The sequence below is a fragment of the Podarcis erhardii genome, assembly GCF_964252035.2.
Source record: "Podarcis erhardii genome assembly, chromosome: 6".
NCBI classification, from domain to species: Eukaryota; Metazoa; Chordata; class Lepidosauria; order Squamata; family Lacertidae; genus Podarcis; species Podarcis erhardii.
Window position 1 is genome coordinate 14150144 of NC_138510.1, and position 22062 is coordinate 14172205.

At 45.7% G+C, this 22062-nt stretch overlaps 1 protein-coding gene across 1 annotated transcript in view; it reads left to right on the plus strand.

Moving 5' to 3' along the window:
- LOC309344776 (piezo-type mechanosensitive ion channel component 2-like) overlaps nt 1-21724 on the plus strand; it is a 58892-nt gene extending 37168 nt beyond the window's left edge. Inside the window, exons 35-51 of the mRNA XM_081867426.1 lie at nt 889-1058; nt 1808-2053; nt 3474-3732; nt 5458-5646; nt 7220-7391; nt 7995-8121; nt 9826-9973; nt 11792-12006; nt 12877-13035; nt 14898-15045; nt 15928-16116; nt 17112-17204; nt 17434-17603; nt 18061-18177; nt 18468-18547; nt 20433-20661; nt 21216-21724. Of these exons, the coding sequence (XP_081723552.1) occupies nt 889-1058; nt 1808-2053; nt 3474-3732; nt 5458-5646; nt 7220-7391; nt 7995-8121; nt 9826-9973; nt 11792-12006; nt 12877-13035; nt 14898-15045; nt 15928-16116; nt 17112-17204; nt 17434-17603; nt 18061-18177; nt 18468-18547; nt 20433-20661; nt 21216-21471 (2967 nt within the window). The 3' untranslated portion in view covers nt 21472-21724. The remainder of the gene's footprint in view (nt 1-888; nt 1059-1807; nt 2054-3473; nt 3733-5457; nt 5647-7219; nt 7392-7994; nt 8122-9825; nt 9974-11791; nt 12007-12876; nt 13036-14897; nt 15046-15927; nt 16117-17111; nt 17205-17433; nt 17604-18060; nt 18178-18467; nt 18548-20432; nt 20662-21215) is intronic.
- The last annotated feature ends 338 nt before the right edge of the window (nt 21725-22062 follow it).

Here is a 22062-nt window from a genome sequence, read left to right on the forward strand (position 1 = left end):
CAATAGGATCCAAAATGCAGCAGTCTGATTGGTCCTAGAACAATGCAGCAGTATGATTGGTCCGCAGGAGCCACCCAATCCAGCTCCAGATGGAATTGAATCTGCAACCTGATTGGCCTACAGGAGAATCCCGGAATTAGCCAATCACGTGCAGCCCATTGTGTAAATAATGTATATAAAGCAGATACTGTGGGGGAACTTCCATTCCTCCTCACCACTATGAGCTGAATAAAGAGCATGAAATCCACTCCTGACTCCGAGTATATTTTGCAGGGTCTGGTTGGAATGTCCTCTGATGAACTGAAATCTCCAAAGCAAACAATTCAGAATATAGTAACAGCTTTTATAGAGTGTTGTATCCAAACAGGGGTGCAAATCAGGGGTACCTGCAGGGGCCCAGGTAAGCCCTTCCCCACATCATCAATCACATTACACTAAACACACACACACACACACACACACACACACACACACACACACACCATTTGAATGGTAATGCTCATCAACTTTGCAGGCCCCCAGCCCTTTCAAATCTTTTATTGGGGGGACTGAAGCCCCCTTGGCCCCTAGGAGTTGGCTCTTATGTCTCCAATTCTTCACATGCTGAATCCTGCTCATGCAATAGGTCTTCCTCTTCCTCTGGGGCAGATTTTGTGTGTGTGCACAGGGAGAGGTAAATTCCATTGTGCAAGCAGAAGCGTACTGTGTTAGCGGAACAGCAGCGTTGGCTACAATACTAAGTCATTCTAAAACCCAAGGTCTTTATGCAAAACCTGAATTGCTGTTTGCTCTGAATGAGCTCTTAAGAGCAGTTTTCCCCAGGTGAAAGCAGCAGGGCAAGAGGAAGAATGGGTAAGCCCTAACTAACTAACATTTTTTTCTTTTAAGGGAAAAGTGGCCTCAGCAGACATTGTCCTTCAGTATTATAACCTGGAGAAAACTCAACCAGATGATGGAAAAAGTGAAGCTGAAACAACAGAGATGAATGAAAGTAAGAACAGGTCACCCCAATGCCCGCTTGGAGAGTATGTGGACCCATCCCTCGTGCAGCTCCGCAGGTGAATAGTAACTTGTTGCCGACTGTTGGAAATGCCCAACAAATTCCCTTGCTGTGACTTTTCCTTTATTCATTTCTCTTTATTCAGCAAGAGTGTAGAGAGAAGTCTTTAGTTGTGAACTCTGAGGGCTGGAACTCTGTAAGGGGGATGTTGTTGTTTAGTTGTTTAGTCGTGTCCGACTCTTCATGACCCCATGGACCAGAGCACGCCAGGCACTCCTGTCTTCCACTGCCTCCCGCAGTTTGGTCAAACTCATGTTAGTAGCTTTGAGAACACTGTCCAACCATCTCGTCCTCTGTGGTCCCCTTCTCCTTGTGCCCTCCATCTTTCCCAACATCAGGGTCTTTTCCAGAGAGTCTTCTCTTCTCATGAGGTGGCCAAAGTACTGGAGCCTCAGCTTCAGGATCTGTCCTTCCAGTGAGCACTCAGGGCTGATTTCCTTCAGAATGGAGAGGTTTGATCTTCTTGCAGTCCACGGGACTCTCAAGAGTCTCCTCCAGCTCCATAATTCAAAAGCATAAATTTTTCGGCGATCAGCCTTCTTTATGGTCCAGCTCTCACTTCCACACATCACTACTGGGAAAAACATAGCTTTAGGGTCTCCTAACAACGCTCAGCACCCTTGACAAACTAGAGTTTCCAGGAGGGAAGCCATTGCTGTTTAAAGTGGTGTAAGAGTGCTTTAAATGTCTAGTGCAGGTGGGACCTTACTGACTTGGATGTTGATGATTTCTGCCTTTGGGGAGCAGGAGATCCAGCGATGCTTCCAGGGGTGTGACTGGAAATGAGAAGGTGGAAGAAGGGAGCCACAATGGGCCCCACCCGCAAGGGCTCACTTCAGCATCTTCCTGTACAGAATTTCCCAGCTGGGGCTCCTCTTCATCAGTAATGGAAGGATCTACACATTCCCTATTTGTGAGAAGTGAAGAATCAGGTGCATTGCCATCGAGCAATGTTCCTGCTACAATGACAGCCAGTGAATGGCTCCTGAACAGGCAAGAAGCTTATTGCAATTAAGCATCAACTAATTGAGTATACTGGAGCGGTGGGGAACCTGTGGCTATCCAGATTTTGCTAGATTTGCAACTAGGGACGGGGAAATTTCAGCTCAGTTTGTGTTTAAAAAGGGAAACCTGCCTAATTTGCACTTCCTGAAGCATTTCACGAACTGAAATGCAGCTGCAACTCACATCGGTTGTGCAAAGCAGTTCTTCAGCCAAGTAATGTGTAAAAAACCAAATGTGTGTGCTAGGGGAAAGCATGAATAAAAATGCATGTGTCAGTGAAAATAGCATGCAAAAGTACTTCATATTAGGGGACATTGCTTCCAGAAATGTGGATTGGGCAAACCCCGTTCCCAAGATCGTAAATGATTTGCTTTATCTAGTGCATGCTCTTTGTTAATGTGGGATTTGAGCTTTTAAATATTTTGTGCCATGTAATAACTACAATATGATAAATGAACAGGTATATATATACCTTCATGAATAATTTATATCCGTCTTCTCCAACCTGGCGCCTTTGATATCATAGAATCGTAGAATTGTAGAGTTGGAAGGGACCTCGAGGGTCATCCAGTCCAACCCCCTGCTATGCAGGAATCTTGGCTAAAGCATCCATGGCAGATGGCCACCCAACCTCTGCTTAAAAACCACCACTGAAAGAGAGTCTACCACCTTCCAAAGGAGTCCTTTCCACTGTTGAGCAGCTCTTACTGTCAGAAAGTTCTTCCTGATGTGCATTCAGAAGCTCCTTTCTTGTTACTGGCCTCAGTCCAGTATATCTGAAGGAGCGTCTCCGCCCCAATCATTCTGCCTGAGGTCCAGTGCTGAGAGCCTCCTGGTGGTTCCCTCACTGCGAGAAGTGAGGTTACAGGGAACCAGGCAGAGGGCCTTCTCGGTAGTGGCACCCACCCTGCGGAACACTCTCCCACCAGATGTCAGAGAGAACAACTACCAACCTTTTAGAAGACACCTGAAGGCAGCCCTGTTTAGGGAAGCTTTTAATGTTTGATGTATTACTGTATTTTAATATTTGGTTGGAAGCCACCCAGAGTGGCTGGGGAGGCCCAGCCAGATGGGCGGGGTATAAATAAATTATTATTTGAATCCATCAGTTTGGGTCCTACCATCTGCAGCAGGAGCAAACAAGCTTGTTCCATCCTCCATATGATTCCCCTTTAGATATTTGAAGATGGCTATCAAATATTTTGGAGTACAACTCCTATGAGCCCCAGCCAGGATAGCTGATAGCAGCTGCAGGCCAAGACACCAGGTTGGGGAAATCTGTTTTATATTCTTCCCCAGTCTAATCTAACTGCGCAACTAGTTCTAAAATGTACAAGCCAGTGGACATGCCTTTTTCAACAAATGGAAATAATCTACATTTCATTTTTTGTCTGTTTATGTCATACAGGGTATTTCATGACAATGAGCTGGAGCAGTCAGATAAGTTCTACCAGAGCCTTCCCAGGCCCCTGAAGCTGGGAGTTGCTTTGTACAATGCTATGGTGTCTAAGTCAGAAATGCTGTGTTATTTTGTGATCATTCTAAACCACATGGTCTCCGCATCCATCCTCACTTTGGTTCTACCTATCCTGATATTTCTGTGGGCCATGCTGTCTATTCCAAGGCCTACAAAATTCTTCTGGATGACAGCCATCATTTACACTGAGGTGAGTGTTCAGTAGGTCCTGCATATATGGCTGAGTGATATTCTCATCTGTGTGTTGTTCTGCTAGTCTTCCTAGAAGTTTTAGCCTCTGACTTGGGAACCCAACTGCAGATATTAATATTGTGCAGCTTGAAGTCATAGGGTGAATAAAAACCGGGTCATCTTAGAATAAAAATTGTCCAGACTAAAATATGTTTCCAAAGCTTTACTAACACAACTTTATTCAAACAGAGCATAAAATAATAATAATGATACATCCAAATAGTTGCATAAAATCATGTGCTTGTCCATGCACAGGTCCAGCTTCTTAAAAATATCAAATTACTCCAAACAGTCCTGAAATCAAGTGTATTTCTCTCCAGACATAGACTCCATTAGCCTGCATTCCAGCCTGAGGCTGTTTTCTCCAGGACAGACTCATTTGCACACCATTTTTCTCTGGTGACTGAGAACAAAGGGCCACTCCTTCAAAATGGAGATTTGCAACTGAATAACCGTACCATGTGATCTAAGGTTAAATACTACATAAGAAAGTAGCAGATAAACATTCTAAGTTAATTATCAACCCATTAGACACTCAGAGAGCTCTTCTTAGCTTCAATTGAATTTCAATGGAACAGAGTCATTTTCCATTTCAATGTACAATTAAACAATTATACTTAACAATTTTTTCCTCCATTGAAGAGCTACTTGTTGCAACTAGGAACAAAGGATATTATAGGACAGCACAAGGAACCTTTTTGAGCCTCAGGCTCATCATCCTTTGGTGTCCACTTTCCAAGAGATTCATGTCAGCAGTGGTTGGGACCAAAAATGGGGGCTAGGCCATGCTTCTGGGGGTCAATTGTGGTTCTCTAAGCATCTCTGTCTGGCCCTCTGTACTAAGATAATATTTACATTTGTTGCTCTACCCACTAGCTCCTACCATCACTGGTATGTTGTCCAGAAGCAAATTCAGCATTTGTGCTTTCAGAGGTTCCCCTTTCCTGATATATAGGAGAGGATGGCAACCTGGCAACCCACTCTGCCACATAAGGGAGGATGGGAAACCTTATTCCAACCCTCTTCCTCAATCTAGGCACCTTGATTGATGGGACCCAGGTGCTTGGGCTTTTGTATCCCTGCTGAAGGCATTGGGAAATAAATTTGTTTAAGGGCATCCAGCATGCCCTGTGTCAAACAGATAGAGCAGAAACTTATATATCACAGCTGAATCCAGGAGGAGGAGGAGGAGGAGGAGGAGGAGGAGGAGGAGGAGGAGGAGAAGAAGAAGAAGAAGAAGAAGAAGAAGAAGAAGAAGAAGAAGAGTAGTAGTAGTTTGGATTTGATATCCCGCCTTTCACTCCCTTTAAGGAGTCTCAAAGCAGCTAACAATCTCCTTTTCCCTTCCTTCCCCACAACAAACACTCTGTGAGGTGAGTGAGGCTGAGAGATTTCAGAGAGTGTGACTAGCAGCTGCATGTGGAGGAGCGGGGACACGAACCCGGTTCACCAGATTACGAGTCCACTACTCTTAACCACTACACCACACTGGCAAGGGCACATGTTGAACATGTTATCTGGGCCTCATACAATTTCTGCGGAACTTTTCTGGAAATGAAATTGTCAAATAAATGGGATAAATGCAGGGGGTCGATTTCTCATAATCAAATTGGATTGTGTTCCCAGCCCTTTGCCTGTGGAATCCAGCATCTTTGAGGACTGTGCACTTTCCTTTCCTTGCCAGGTAACAGTTGTGGTCAAATACTTTTCTCAGTTTGGATTCTTTCCTTGGACCACCAAGGCCTATTGTGGGGTCTACGCAGAAGAGCCGCTTGCTTTGCCCAATATTGCTGGGATCGAGAAGAAGGATGGCTACGTACACTTTGATCTGGTTCAACTGCTGGCCTTGTTCTTCCACAGGTATATCCTGAAGGTAACACTATCCATTCTTTTATGGAGCTATTTTAGAGCACGGACTCTTTATTCAAGGGAGGATTCATCATAAGTAGGGATGGGCAAAATTCATCAGTTTTTATTTCTCTCGGCTTCTCATTTTCCAGTCTTAAATTCAGTGGTTCACATTTCTATATTATTACAGTCTTACCTTGGTTGTCAAACGCATTGGTACTTGGATGTTTTAGCTCCCAAACATCGCAAACCCAGAAGTGAGTGTTCCAGTTTGCAAACGTTCTTTGGAACCCAAACGTCTGATGGGGCCTCCATAGCTTCCGATTGGCTGCAGGAGCTTTCTGCAGCCAATTGAAAGCCGCAACTTGGTTTCCAAATGTTTTGGAAGTTGAAAGGACTTCCAGAACGGATTCTGTTCGACTTCCAAGGTAGCACTGTAGTATTATCTTGCCACTTATGTTTATTTCCATTGAAAGGTTGGATTCTGATGGCAGCATGGGTAGGCAAGGGGGCTATCCAAACCCAAGATCCACTTGGATGAGTGGATCTCCTGGCTCAATCAGAGATACGCCAGTGTAACTCCCTCATCCCAGCTCAGCTGACTGTATCAATACTGGCAGATCGTACTGTTAGGATGCATTCCCTGTGTTGCAGTCATGGGATTGTTTTTATCACATGATGGTGTATGTTTTCATTCCACATTGTGGGAAGTGACGGAGACAGGATATTTTATTACTGTGTTTCCGTGATGTAGGATTTTTGTCCTTTGTTCTTTCTCTTTGCTGTCTGATGCTGAAGAGGAAGGAGCTGAGTTACGATGCTCTAAGTGTGTATATGTAAATAAACGTAGTTTAGCCAAATTGCTGCGCTACTGAGCCTGAATGCTGACTGGCTATACTCTACTGATCCTGAAGTGTGCTGATGCCTCTTGGTATCAGTCACTGTGATATTCGGGCTGGAGAAAGATTTTGAATCTCCCAAAAGAATGACCAGGAGGGAGAGAACATGCCAGTCTGGCAGACTCCTACTCATGTGTAGGACCTCCTGACACTTACGCTGGCATGAGCCCTGAAATATTGGTGTTCTTGGGGATCCTCCCTGCTAACCTAAGAGGGTTGTTGTTGTTGTTGTTGTTGTGGGGATGAACCTTGAATACTTCAGAGGAAAGGTAGGATACAAAAGTAATACAGTGGTACCTCAGGTTAAGAACTTAATTCGTTCCAGAGGTGTGTTAACCTGAAACTGTTCTTAACCTGAGGTACCACTTTAGCTAATGGGGCCTCCTCCTGCTGCCGCGCCGCTGGAGCCTGATTTCTGGTCTTATCCTGAAGCAAAGTTCTTAACCTGAAGCACTATTTCTGGGTTCACTAACCCAGAATGTGTAACCTGAAGCGTATGTAACCTGAAGAGTATGTAACCCGAGGTACCACTGTAATAAATAAACATTGAGACACCTCCAGAGAGGACTCTGTTGAGGGGCCTCAGGCCTCAGTCTCAAGCAACTCTCTGCTAATCTCTCTGTCACCGTCTCTTGCTTCCTCAAGCAGTCCGTGGTCCCTGTGTTTCACTGATGTGTTTCACTGTACTGCATTCTACAGTGCTATGGACTTTGGGATTCCAAAGGTGTCAGTATACCAGACGCTAAAGAAAAGAACCTGGCAGGGAGGCAAAAGAAGAAAAGGCACAGGGGCCATCTGAAGGAACGTCCATCTGGATCGGGAGGAAACTATTCTTCTAGATACCTAAGTCCCTCCAGGAGTGTTAATGAAGGTAGTTGTGTTCTGTGTTATATAAATCAAACACTGCTTGAGTTGTTTCTTTTGGTTTCCCCATGCATTTCTTATCAGTAAAAAAATTTGGTGAGCAAAATTTTATTCCAAAAGTGTGGCCAAGAGGAAAAAGTTTGGAAAAAAATACTGAGCTAATGGACTCTAGATGAGGCAACTTTCTATGTTCTTGGGCTCTTTCAATGGATTGTTTGTGTCTGTTGTGTTCCTGCTCCACCTCCTCCTCCTCCTTTTACGGCTGATTGGCCATCCACCCTTTTCTTCCCTGTTTCTCTGAACTTCTTTTACACATACGAAACAGAAAACTTGACCTCCCTGTGTTCATTAAACTGTTGCGGTGCCAGCATTTGGGAGGGTGGGGACCTCTGGGGGAGAAATTGGCAGAAGAGCTTCCATTTTAATATTATGCAGAGGTCACTGGAAGTGATGCGGCACGGATAACGTGACTGAGTTGGTGGCGGATCAAGTGTTTTGTGTTTTGCGGACGGACCCCACATGAGTTGGTGAGAGCCTAAAATGAGGTATTGCTCTTGTGAAACGAATGCTTCCCAGATAGAGAGCTGTGATTAACTTTCCTTTTTGGCAGACAAAACTCTGGAGGAAGCCAAGAAGAAATGGAGCCTTTTCAGGAAAAAAACCACTGGCGGGAAGAGACTTACTAAAGCAGCAATGAAACGGCAGATGATGAAGGCAAAGAAGCTGCTGGTTAAAATGTAAATTGGGATTTTATTTTTATTTTTAAAAAATCTATTTAAAAAGTGAGATGTTGCAACATGAATGAACAGAGCTGGGGGCAAGATGGTGGGTGGGTGGGAATACGGGTGTCATCAATGGACCTTCCACTCCCTGTAATAGACTGTGCTGCTGACATCTGTGTGTTAATGGTGGCTGGTGCCCTTTGGGATGTGTAGAGCCAGGAGGTCAACAGTAGGTGGCGCCAGAGCCAATGTGAGGCAAAGCTATGCAGTGGCTGCAACTGTCAATTGTGGTTCTCTCAGTTTCTCATTTTCCTAGTCATGAATTCAGTTGTCCACATTTCTGCAGCAATCTGCAACATTTAGCTTTTTAAAAAAAGAAATCCTTGTGAAAATTCATCAGCGTTATAGTGCAAATTTCCTGTTTAATACTTTTGTATTCAATGTTGACATAGGAAGACATTTTCCCAGGCAGTGTTCCCTAATATAATGCACTCTGCGGGTGTGGCATCCATGAGTATATACATTTTTATTTATATACTTCCCCTTGTATATGTGCACTTCCCCTTGTATATGTGCACTTCGGTTCCCCTTGTATATGTGCACATTGCAAAATTTGGAGTAGTGTGACTTTCACAGGACAGCTGCGCTTCGGTTCACATATTGGTTGAGGAAGTGTAATGGGGCTTTCCACCCCCGACCCAGTGCCTGCAAAATTGGCTCAGGGGGTGGGAGAGCCCCCAGAACAGGGAACAAAGGGAAGAGTAGGGGGAGGTTTGTTCCATCTGCAAAGCTGCAATGTCCGCACAGATGAATGATTGGAACAGCACAATGTTAAATTCCACGTAGTTGGTTATATTTAAAAGGCTATCTTTCGGTACTCTGTGAATGTTGTTGTTGTTTAGTCATTTAGTCGTGTCCGACTCTTCGTGACCCCATGGACCAGAGCACGCCAGTGTCTTCCACTGCCTCCCGCAGTTTGGTCAAACTCATGCTGGTAGCTTCGAGAACACTATCCAGCCATCTTGTCCTCTGTCGTCCCCTTCTCCTTGTGCCCTCCATCTTTCCCAACATCAGGGTCTTTTCCAGGGAGTCTTCTCCTCTCATGAGGTGGCCAAAGTATTGGAGCCTCAGCTTCAGGATCTGTCCTTCCAGTGAGCACTCAGGGCTGATTTCCTTCAGAATGGAGAGGTTTGATCTTCTTGCAGTCCATGGGACTCTCAAGAGTCTCTGTGAATACGGGTATTTAGAGACGAAGCAGGTCCAAAAAGTTTGTGAAAGTGCTTGACATGCTTTCTCTTGGGAATATTTGTGACTAAAGGATTCTCCTTTCAGCCCTAGAGCTTTATGGGTGTGTGACACTGCGGTCACAGCAACAACGCTGTACTTCTAAAGCCCGCTCGTAGCACTATAAGAGTCACGACTTCACCTCAATGCAATTTGTTAAGGGTGCTGTTAGGACTTCCTTAACAAGATGCATTTCTGAAGATTTTTGCGTGGTGCGGGGAGCCCTTAAAGTGGTAGAAGAGAGATTTTAAAAGTATGCTATGGATGTGACCAGGTTCTTATGAGCTACGGTGGATGATTCACGAATAAAGCCGAACTCTTTGTTGCTAGACATGCGGCATACATTCCACTGAGCTTTCAGAAAGTAAGTGACCCTTTTGAAAAACACGACTCTCCTTTTCAACTGGACTAACCTAGATAAATTTTCACTTGCAGCGCTCTTCAGATATACCGGCCCATAAGGCAATTCTTCTACGACATTATTCATCCAGAGTGCAGCCTAATCTGTGACGTTTATGCACTCATGTTCCTGGTTGATGTGATTAATTTTATTATTGTCATCTTTGGCTACTGGGCTTTCGGTGTAAGTATCAGCTCGCCTTGCTAATTACTAAAGCAACAGGTGCCTTGAATGTTTGCCAATTGGCTTGAAGCCACTCCTCCACAATGCCTGATGTGTAGGAGTTATTTGTTGTATTTATTTATTTCCTAAAATTTACACGCCACTTGATTGTAATTTTTTTTTTAAAAAAACCCAAACAAACCTCAAAGCAGTTTACCAAAAGATAAAGCCATAAAATTAAGAAAGATTTGCAGCAATAGTTTAAAACATGCAGAAAGTCAAAATTCACATCATTTTTTTTTCTAGGTAGGCTTGTCTAAACAAGAATGTTTTTAAGTAAAGGTAAAGGGACCCCTGACCGTTAGGTCCAGTCGTGGCCAACTCTTGGGTTGTGGCGCTCATCCCGCTATATCGGCCGAGGGAGCCGGCGTACAGCTTCCAGGTCATGTGGCCAGCATGACTAAGCCGCTTCTGGTGAACCAGAGCAGTGCACGGAAACACCATTTACCTTTCCGCAGGAGCGGTACCTATTTATCTACTTGCACTTTGACGTGCTTTTGAACTGCTAAGTTGGCAGGAGCAGGGACCGAGCAACGGGAGCTCACCCCGTCGCGGGGATTCGAACCGCCCACCTTCTGATCGGCAAGTCCTAGGCTTGGTGGTTTAACCCATAGTGCCACCCGCGTCCCTAGAATGTTTTTAGCGGGTGCTAAATACAGTGAAGGTGCCTTCTCGATATCAATAGGCAGGAAGTTCAAAAATTTCTTTAGCTGCCACACTAAAGTTCTGTGATCGTTCATACTCAAAAGCACTTTGTTATTGCTTTTCATGTTCCCGAACCAAGGAGGTATTTGACACCATACTCTTAAGGAGGCTTGAATCTGTTCTGCTAATCTGTTTGAAAGTGTGGAAGCTATAGTGGGGTAGGAGAGCGGAAAATGATGCCAATATATTTCACATCTGCCAAGCAATGTGCCCCTTTGGTTTCAGATAGTATATGGGTAGACGAGTCTAAAAAGCCTGGGACACAAATTTTCACGGCCCTCTAGTGGCTATGGGGACTCATTTACTAGAAGTGATGTACCGTGGTACCTCGGGTTACATACGCTTCAGGTTACATACGCTTCAGGTTACAGACTCCGCTAACACAGAAATAGTGCTTCAGGTTAAGAACTTTGCTTCAGGATGAGAACAGAAATCATGCAGCAGCAGCGGGAGGCCCCATTAGCTAAAGTGGTGCTTCAGGTTAAGAACAGTTTCAGGTTAAGTACGGACCCCCGGAACAAATTAAGTACTTAACCCGAGGTACCACTGTATTTAGTGATAACTCTGGAAATGTATATACATACAGTCATACCTTGGAAGTCGAACAGCTTAGTTCCCAAACGTTTTGGCTCCCGAACCTCGCAAACCCAGAAGTGTCTGTTCCAGTTTGCAAACTATTTTTGAAAGCCAAACATCCAACGGGGCTGCGTGCTTTGGTATTCTAACATTTTGGTAGTTGAACGGACTTCCAGAACGGATTCCGTTCGACTTCCAAGGTACAGCTGTACTTGATTCTGACCAAACTCAGCCTCCTGATGTATATTCTCCCCTTGACTTTGTGGTTATGACTTGCGTCTGTTTTAGTTATGTCCTGTAAGTATTGGATTGGACAAGAAAATAGAGGATTTTTTTAAAATTTCACAACTTTGCTATAGTAGCAAAGTAGTTTATAAATTCAATAAACAATAATAGCTTTGTAGTGTTGATCTGCCCATAGACTCTGACTGGAAGTCTAGGCTTGTTCCTTTTCTTCACACCTGCATGTTATCAACGTATGCTTTTAATTTGTTTCAGAAACACTCGGCAGCCGCCGACATCACAGAGTCCCTTTCAGAAGACCAGGTGCCTGAAGCTTTCCTGGTGATGCTGTTGGTGCAATTTGGGACGATGATAGTTGACCGTGCCATCTACCTGAGAAAGAGCATGTTTGGGAAATGTGTTTTTCAGGTGTTACTTGTCTTTGGCATCCATTTTTGGATGTTCTTCATCTTGCCTGGAGTAACGGAAAGGTATGACAATGAAAGATGCCAGAGAATTCCAACAAAAACAGAAACTAGAGCAGAAATTGCTAATAATAGAATCATAGAGTTGTAGAGTTCAAACGGGCCCAGAGGGTCGTGCAAGAATCTCAACTAAAGCATCCATGTTTGCTTATTTGTCCCATGTCCAGATCAGAAATCAACCCAGCAAATGAGATCAGTATTCACTGCTATTGCTGCTTTCATTTCACAAATGATATGTAGATAATTTCATCTCCACCCCCTATTTGCATTGCATTTCCTTTGAATTGCAATGAATGTGTTGCTGCTTAGTCCTTCCCCTTCACACATAAGACACACACACAGCCGATGTTTACTACTTTTTCAAGATGTCTCTGCATGCTCAGCCTAGACTGCAATTGGGAATGCTTTAGAATTCTGCTGGAAAGGGAAATGGGAGTAGAATTTGGCACAATTTGCATATTTGGCCAAGATCAGGGATGGAAATCGTGTGATCAGATATAAGTGGTATTGGCCATTGTTCTGTTTTTATAGCCTGTGAACGTTACCAAAGTTACCGCACTATTTTCTGCATTGTTTTTGAGGTTTCCTTTACATTGAAATGCATTGAAATTAAGTATGCAATCAATTACATTTGGGGCATAGCGGATAGCAAGATGCATAAGGTAGGTGTCAGCGGAAGCCGGACTGTAGCAGTACGGAAGCAGCGCTGACTGCGGCAAGCACAGCACGGGGTGGAAATCTCTTCCTCCTTACATCCCTAGCTGCTGCGTTTGCCTGTGGAGTTCAAAGAGGGCCATGTACTGAGAGAAATCTTTCTTCTAACTAGTCATAGTTGTTAAAGATGGAGATTGGAACATCTCTCTTGTTTACTTGCAGGAGGTTTAACAGGAATCCGGTGGCTCAGCTGTGGTATTTGGTCAAGTGTGTCTATTTTGGTTTGTCGGCTTATCAGATCAAATGCGGTTACCCCGAACGGGTCTTGGGCAATGTTCTGACTAAGAGCTACAATTGCATAAACCTCTTCTTATTCCAAGGGTAAGCAGCACTTTTATAAAGGAGGGCAGAGAAACCTAATAATATCCCCATGAAACGCGAGCCATTATGTTAACAAGCCAATCACAAAAGCAAGAAAGAACGGCTGACAGGGGGGGAAAGGGGGCGGTGGGTGGGTGGAAATCTCCAGGTGCTTGAAGGAAGATTTATTGCAGGCCTGTGCTGGAACAAATAATTCCTCAGGGGTTCTATAAATATAGAAATAGCATACATAGGAAACAGAATTGTAAGGTAAAAGAGGTCCTTAGAGTCTCACACTGAGTTACTTGAAACAAAATTATCAATTTACTATATTTTGTGTAAGAAATTTTATTTTTATTATTATATTAGTTGCTTTTTTGCCACAGCCCCTCAAATAAACACAAACATTCAATAAACTAACATTTATAAAAATCGAAAAAGCAATTATTTTTTTAGAAAAAAACTAGATTGAAACATCTCACCCACGTAAAAAGGCCATAGCCTGACGAAGTAGGAATGTTTTTGCCTGGTGCCTAAAGTTACGTAATGGTAAAAATTAGGAAAAAACTTTCGTTGTAATAATTGTTACAAGTTTTTTCAGAGTAATGTAACCTGCTTAGAGGGCAGGAAGGTAGGAGGCAGATGCTGGCTTGAGATATCTCCTGAAGTTGTGTGTTCCAGCAGCTGCTTGGCTGTAAACATTATTGGGTGGCCTTAGGCAAGTTGGGATTCCTCCATTCCTGCATAGAAGAGGCTGGAATGAGAAGTGTGAAGCAGTTTGCACATTAGAAAGGAGGGGAGCAGGTTGTGTATCACACACACACACACACACACACACACACACACACAATATCTGCCTAGTGTTTCCATGTGCAGCGTTTGCTTGGTGCCTCTAATCTTGGAGGTGGCATATAGCTATGCTTACTAGTCTCTACCGATATCCTTGCCCTCCACAAGTTGGTCCAAACGCCTTTTAGAGCCCCTCTCTCAATTTGGCCACCACTAGGCTACAGCAGATGCACAATGGTCTTAATCGCCCCATTGACTAGGACACAGTTGGGCTTTTATGCAATGCCAAAGGGTTTCCCTGACTTCTGAAGTGGGTATAATATGTAGGGGAAAGCGCTGTGCTCCTTCCTGGATTGTTTGTCAACTTTGGGTCCCCACCCTGCACTCGGATCTCACCTGTGGCTCCTAGAAGCTGTCAGTGTACCGTAGCGGCCACACCCCGGGAAACGGCTTCGACTGGTTGGCTAAACCAGGTGAGGGTAGCAGATGAGTCACAAATCCTCAGTGAGTTAGGGTAGGGACAAAGCTCTAGTGGATTAAGTGGACGAGACGAAGAGTGGGTACAACGGTCAAGGAGGTGGTTTCTGCATGTGCTGTGGAGGGAAGAGAGGGGCAGATGGGGCTCATCAACCTGGGAAGGTAGTCCTCCTGGAGAAGGAAAACTCTGGTCCTTAACCTCTGCTACCTTCTGAGATACCTTCAGGAGAAGAAGAAAACCCTTCAGGAATCCAGAGTGGAGTCCCTAAGACAGTTGGATGGTTCCTTGTATACCACCTTCTGGCAACTCCTGCAGCCAAGCTGGTTTCAGTCCCGGAGAGGTCACTTCAGTGCTGCTAAGACAGCAAAAGCAATGCAGGAGGCAGCAGTTATGAGTTACTGGTCTCTACAGCCACAGCAGGTGCCGTGATTCTCCAACTGAGGACTTCACACTCCATTGTCTCTCGAGACAGATGGATGCCAACAAAAGGGCATCAGAGTTCGAGAATATGTATCACTCTTACAATACTGGGGAAGCCTTTTTTTGTAGACAGGCTTTGACTGTTTTGGGTCCTTATTGCCCCATTAACTAGCCACCTTTCTCCTCCTCTGTGCAGCTTTCGCCTGATACCGTTTTTGACAGAACTGAGGGCTGCCATGGACTGGGTTTGGACCGACACCACACTCAGCCTCTCCAGCTGGATCTGTGTGGAGGATATCTATGCTAACATTTTCATCCTGAAATGTTGGAGAGAATCTGAGAAAGTGAGTCCTGTTGCTTAAGGTTTACCATTAGCCCCGCCAATCAAGATGACTCTGGGTGGTCTATCAGGAGCAATGACTGGGGTGAATCTCTTGTCTGGCTGCACAAGTCAACAAGTTTAAGTGTGCCTAACTCTGTGGTGGAATGTGGCCTACACTTCTCTGCTCATATTTTGAAAATGCATGTGGCCCACAGTAACTCCCTCTCACAAAAACACATGTAAAAGGACATTGAATGTGAACCAGCCCAAGCCAAAGAGAAATGCTTTTGTCTGGCACCTAAAGATATGAGGCAAGGTGAGCTGACCGCCTCAGGTGGCAGGATTCAAAGGGTCAGCACATCCCAGTGTAGATAATTATTTCCTCCTTGTTCCTGGTATAGATTATCACTCCCTCCCTTTTCCCTGGTGGAGAGGGAGGTGTTAGAAGCCAGTGTGGTGTAGTGGTTAAGAGCGGTAGACTTGTAATCTGGTGAACCGGGTTCGCGTCTCCGCTCCTCCACATGTAGCTGCTGGGTGACCTTGGGCCAGTCACACTTCTCTGAAGTCTCTCAGCCCCACTCACCTCACAGAGTGTTTGTTGTGGAGGAGGAAAGGAAAGGAGAACGTTAGCCGCTTTGAGACTACTTCGGGTAGTGATAAAGCGGGATATCAAATCTAAACTCTTATTATTATTATTTTGTGATTTGCCTCAAGCGCCAAAAGGCTGGCCCTGAGTGGAATATATGTAGGATAGTCAAATATGCAAATTAAGCAAATGCTTGGAATTCTGTTTTTCAGAATGCTGAGTTTGTCCTACCTTGATGCACAGATTGGAGGGGTTTAAAAAAAAAAAAAATATCAGTGGAGTATACACACAGCTTTGTTCCCATTCTCCATTTTGCAGAAATACCCCCAGCCTCCTGGGCAGAAGAAGAAATTGCTTGTGAAATACGGGATGGGAGGCTTCATTGTCTTTGTGCTCATCTGCATTGTGTGGTTCCCACTGCTTCTTATGTCACTGGTCAAATCAGTGGCAGGAGTAACTAACCAGCCTTTGGGCGTCTCTGTCAAAATTACCATCAGCGGTTATGAGGTAGGTCCGCAGGAGGTGGAGGGTCAATTTATAATTAAGACTGGGGATAAGTAATTCTGATGAGTACTGGAACATTTCCACCATCCAAAGCTGTTGCTTTAACACTACAAAAAAAATAGAGTGGAGTTATATCTCAATGATCCCTAACATCTCCAGTTAAAGGGTTGTGTTTAACAGTGCCAGTCTGCTTGTAGGGACGCGGGTGGCTCTGTGGTCTAAACCACTGAGTCTCTTGGGCTTGCTGATCGGAAGGTCGGCGGTTTGAATCCTCGCAACGGGGTGAGCTCCCATTGCTCTGTCCCAGCTTCTGCCAACCTAGCAGTTTGAAAGCACACCCGTGCAAGTAGATAAATAGGTACCACTGCAGCGGGAAGGTAAATGGCATTTCCGTGCACGAAGGGTTCCGTCCCAGTATCTCGTTGCACCAGAAGCGTTTTAGTCATGCTGGCCACATGGCCTGGAAAGCTGTCTGTGGACAAACAGCAGCTCCCTCGGCCTAAAAGCAAAATGAGCGCCACAACCCCATAATCACTTTTGACTGGACTTAACCGTCCAGGGGTCCTTTACCTTTTACCTTTTAGTTTATAGCAAGTGTCAACGCCAACCAACCTGGTTCTTCCCTAATCCGGAGCTGCCAACGCCCTCTTCTTCAGATTCCTGTAGGAAATGCCCACTTTATTTCCCATTGGAACTCCCATTCTTTCAGAGTCGCATGCTATTATCCTCTGGGCTCACCTATGGATCTGTGTTGCTGTATGATGTTTCAAAGTGATTGTTCTGCTGATGCTGCTGTGAACCGTGCTGCTACAGAGTTTGAATTATGGGTGCTGAAATGCAACTAATCCAGAGCTGTAGAGCTTGTGGGTTGGTTAGCATCAGCCTGTGACTAGTGTGTAAAACTGACCTTTGGGTCTGAACCAGCTAAGGTGTGATGAGGTACGTCTGTATAGTGGAGCTGAGGTTTGTAACACAGGATTTCATCCTCTTTCTCCTAGTCTTTGTTTACCATGAGTGCTCAGCAGCAGAATCTGGTCCCTTTCACTCATGCAGCGTATAATGAACTCACCACTCAATATGCCCTCCATCCTGTAAGTATATTTTATTGTGCACAAGGAAACCTCCTGCAGAAAATATTGCCATCCTTTTCTCTTTCTCTCCAACAATAGCTGGTGAGACCCAATTTGAATTAAAACTGGATTTGAATGGTATCTTTACTGGATTGCCAAAAGCAGGTTAGATAGGAATTTAGCTCAAGAAGTTTCTCTGTCTTGCTTGGAACAACAGCAAACAAACCAAAAACATTTGTGTTTTCTTCAGTCTGCCATGCAATTTATAGTCAACTATAGCCCAGAGGACGTCATCGTTGCTAAAATAAAAGGCAATGCCAGCTTGCTGTGGAGCATCAGCCCTGCAAGTCGGAAAGCTATGATTGCAGAACTCTCCAATTCCTCCGCAATCTACATCAACTTCCACTGGACTCTTCTCAGGTTTTTATCTTTTTAATAGTAAGTGTATTCTGTGTATGTGTGTACAACCACCCCTCTTGCAGGTTTTCCACTGGTATTTGGTTGGGTACAGTGAGAACAGAATGCTGGGTTAGATCCAGCAGGCTTTTCTCGTGTCCTTACTCACTGGTGTGGAGTAGCGGCGGCACCTCTCTCTTTTGCTGCCCATGGCTGCCACGTTGTTGTTGTTGTTACTAAGGAACTAACTGAAACCTGCTCTGTTTAGTGACCTCACACCCAACCCTCCAAGTCCCATCCTTTCTGCGACACTTTGTCAAGTAGATCTTCCAGAGGAAGCCATCTCTTGGCAAACCCGTTTTGTTGTCTGTTTCATAATAGGCACATAGCGCAAGAGGAGAATCTCTCTCTTCCATAACGCCTGCCCTGAAGAACTTCTAAATCATCCCTTAACCTTTTCTTCCTATCCTTATTGAATCAGGAATGCCTCTCTCGTGAAGAATATTGAAGCATCCGGCATACACACGATGCGCTATGAAGACAAGAGGATTCGGGAGCAAATCGTCGAAATGCTACGTGGGACCAGAATGGAAGGCGTGTTAGTGTTATGTTTTTCTCCTGATTCTTTCGGTGGTCGTTAGCGCTTCCTTCTACAGTATGTGTCCCTCAGCATGTGGTATTCGGTAGCATATGGCTCCTGTATGTGGGGTCTCCACTTGGCTACCATAGCTATGGATTAGACCTTCCTCCTCCATGGATTTGTATAATATCTTGGAAGCTGTGTGGGGTATATGTGAAAAATGAACACGTGTTCATCTGGAAAGGAGACCTTTAGCATTCACCAAGGTTTTGCTTTGCTTTTGTTCTGCTCCCCCACCCCCATTTTAGTCTGCTTCCTGGTGTCCTTCCAAGGTATCTGAGAGCAGCTGGCGGAGCAGAAGCTAAAATGGCCCATCGGCTGCAAGTGGGTAAGTGGACAAAAGTGGAGGAAAAACCTGCCTGCTTGAAGATGAGAGGAGGCCAGAGTTGCAGAGTTTTGCTGTAGGAAGGCAAACCCAAAAGATGCATGTGGTATCGTATGAGCAAAAAGCTACTGTCTTATTGTTCCAGACACCTGGAAATGTGCTGTCTTTGGGTCAAACTAGCAAAAGGAGCACATGGGTGCCGTTTCCTCCCCCACACCCTCACCCCAAATTCTTTTCACCCAGCTGCCACTATCATGGCAAAGCTCCAAACAGTCACCCATACCATCTTCTTTTCTCACGAATGGCTCTGAACCCATGCAGGGACCAGAAGCGCTTTGGGAAATTAAAAATGGCAGGTGGGGCTGCTCTAATTGAAGCAAAGGGTTTTTTTTAAAAAAAGAAACAAACAAACCCCAAAGGTGTCAGAGACTACTGGCTAATGAGGCGCGGCTGTTTTGGGGCCCAGGGGTTGTGGGGTTCCCTGGTTGGATATAAACTTCAGATGTGCAGTGGGTTCTGTGCTCCTGATTTGAGTGCCTCTTTTGTTTTCAAAACTAGACGCCCATATAGCTGTTCTCTATATAGACCAAGGGTACCCAATGCCACTCCTTGACCATTGGCCATTCTGGCTGGGGCTGATGGGAGTTGCTGAGCATCGTGTTGACTACTCCTGGTTTAGACCCATGGAGCTTCTGCTTTCATTGCTGATTCTTCACAATGTCTTGCTGAAGACTCAGGGAACATACCGTATTTTTCGCTCTATGATGCACTTTTTCCCTTCCAAAAATTAAGGGGAAATGTGTGTGCATCTTATGGAGTGAATGCAGGCTCCTTAGCTTCAGCGATAGCAACGCGAAGCCTCCGAAGTGCAGAGGGAGCGCTCACTCCGTGCTCCGGAGGCTTTGCGTTGCTTTTGCTGAAGCCTGGAGAGCGAGACTCTCCTGGCTTCAGCAAAAGCAACCCAAAGCCTCCGGAGTGCAGCGGGAACTCCCGCTGCACTCCGAAGGCTTCAGGTTGCCTTCATTGAAGCCTGAAGTCTCTGGAGCGCAGCAGGAGCCCCCGCTGCACACCGGAGGCTTCGGGTTCCTTTTGCTGAAGCCAGGAGAGCGAGAGGGATTGGTGCGCACCGACCCCTCTCGCTCTCCAGGCTTCAGGGATAGCCGCCTGAATCCAGAGGCTTCGGGTTGCTTCGCTGGAGCCCCTTCGCAGCGCCCCTTCAGTGAAGCGGGAGGAGAAATGGAAGGGGCCCCGTTTCTCCTGCTGCTTCGCTGAAGGGGCGCAGAGCAGAGAGGGGGAGAATTTTTTCTTCTTGTTCTCCCCCTCTAAAACAAGGTGCGTCCTATGGTCGGGTGCGTCCTATAGAGCGAAAAAGACGGCACTCCTCTAAAGCCAATGAACTACTCCTTAGCACTCTTTTGCCGCTTCCACCTCAGTTTTAAAAAGCATTTCCTTCTTTGTGTGTGGCTAAAGTGGGGTTCTAGTTCTCCCTGGGGATTTTGAGTATGGCATCAGAAAGTGGAAGTGTTGGCAAGGACACTTGTTAAATGTTAGGGTAGGAGAAAGTGACTGCACTCCTCGCTCCTGTTAGCCTGGAAGAGCCACAGCTTAGTGGTAGAGCATCTGTTCTGAATGCAGAAGGGACCCTCAGTTCAGGCTCGGGCACCTCCAGGTAGGTTTGTGTATTTCCCATCAGAAACCCTGGAGAGCCACTGCCAATCATGGGCAATACTGAACCGGGTGGACAAATGGTTTGACTTGGTGTGGGGGCATCTTCCTGTGTTGCAGCTGTGCAAAGCGCCCACAGCTATGTGTGTTGTCCTGTGAGTTGGGAGAAAGGCAGAGGTCCCACGGTCAGCTCACCCCCACCCCATAATTCTCATTTCCGCAGCTCATTCCAATGCGCCAAAGGACGTAGACAAGATGGCCTTCTTCAGAAATATCACCATCGAACTGCAGCAGCTGCCTGCCAAGGAGTCCTTAAGCCATGTTCCCGAATGGTGGGTTGTTAAAGAGCAGAGGCCCTGCTGTTTGGGTAATGGATGCAGTAAGAATATGGAACTCTTCATCTTCAACGACAAGGTCAGCCCTCCTAGCCTGGGATTTCTGGCAGCTCATGGGTAAGGATGTCAAATTGGAACCTGTTATTTCTGGGGCAGCAATTGAGATTTGGATTAAGGTGGCGGCTTGGGGAGACCTGAGAGAAATCTTTCCCCGCTGTGCTGCCTTGAAAAATGCAGAACAGGCAGCCAATCGCTGGCAGGAATTCAGTATTGCACTGTTGAATGTTCTGTCAGTGCAAACATCTCAGCTTGCCACATAGAAGAGCCTTCCCTCTTCCTTCCACCCTTGCCAGTGTGCTGTTCTGGGGTTTTATTCTGAACCCCCAGAATAAATTTCTGGGGTACACAAGGCAAGAAGAGGGGAAGAAAAGCTCATTACGCAAGTGGAAGTCCTTGTGCAGGGCTTCAGCTGATGGGATTACTAGAGTCAGTTTTGCCCATGAAGCATGAGACTCTTCAATCTCAGGGCCATGGGTTTTGAGCCCTACATTGGGCTAAGCACTGCAAGGGGTTGGACTAGATGACCCCTGAGGTCCCTTCCAATTCTATGAGTCTATGAAAACTCAAATAACACCCTGAACATCATCACCATCTCTCTCTCCCCCCTACAGCATTGTAGGCCTCTACATGTCTTTTGTTCTGGTCATCGGAAAGTTCATCCGAGAGCTTTTCAACGGCATCTCGCGCTCCATCATGTTTGAAGAGCTGCCCAACGTGGACCGCATCCTGAAACTCTGCACAGATATCTTCCTGGCTCGGGAGGCCGGGGAGCTGGAGTTGGAGGAGCAGCTGTTTGCCAAGCTCATCTTCCTCTACAGATCTCCTGAAACAATGATTAAATGGACCAGGGAACCCAGGGAAGACTAAAGCTGGGGTGTGTGTGTGTGGAGTCACAACAATGCATTGTTTCGGAAGGGAAATGTTGGGTGGGGTGCAACTGCAAAGGGACATGGCAGAAGATACTGAATTAAGAGGTGTAGAGGGGACTGATTCATTAGCTCAATCTGATGCAAGGCAGAAGTGTAAGCTTTTTATGTATGCTGTTTACTACCCGATGTGTAAGAGCAGGGATTATGTTGCACACAGCACGGGACTCTAAAGCCACAGGGTGTGGTTTTTTTGGGGGGGGGGGAGTGGAGATTAGATATCGTAATACTTTCAGCAATTTGCTTCCTTTCTCCACTCTGCAAATGTACCCTCATAAAATAAAAGTGCGGCATGCTGGGCATTCCTCTTCCTGTGAGATGACCAGACGGTTATGTGCATGTATGACAAGTTGGCTGTGACAAGGCGCAGTGAATGGGATATGCTGCTCAGGCCCTGAAAATGAATACGTGAACCGCCCATGCTGCATCGAGCCACGGTTCTTGCCTAGTCCTGTGCCCAGCAAGATGCCCCACGGTAGCTCGAGAGAGAGAGCAGTCTCCCATGGCCTGCCCTCAACACCTGGCCATGAGA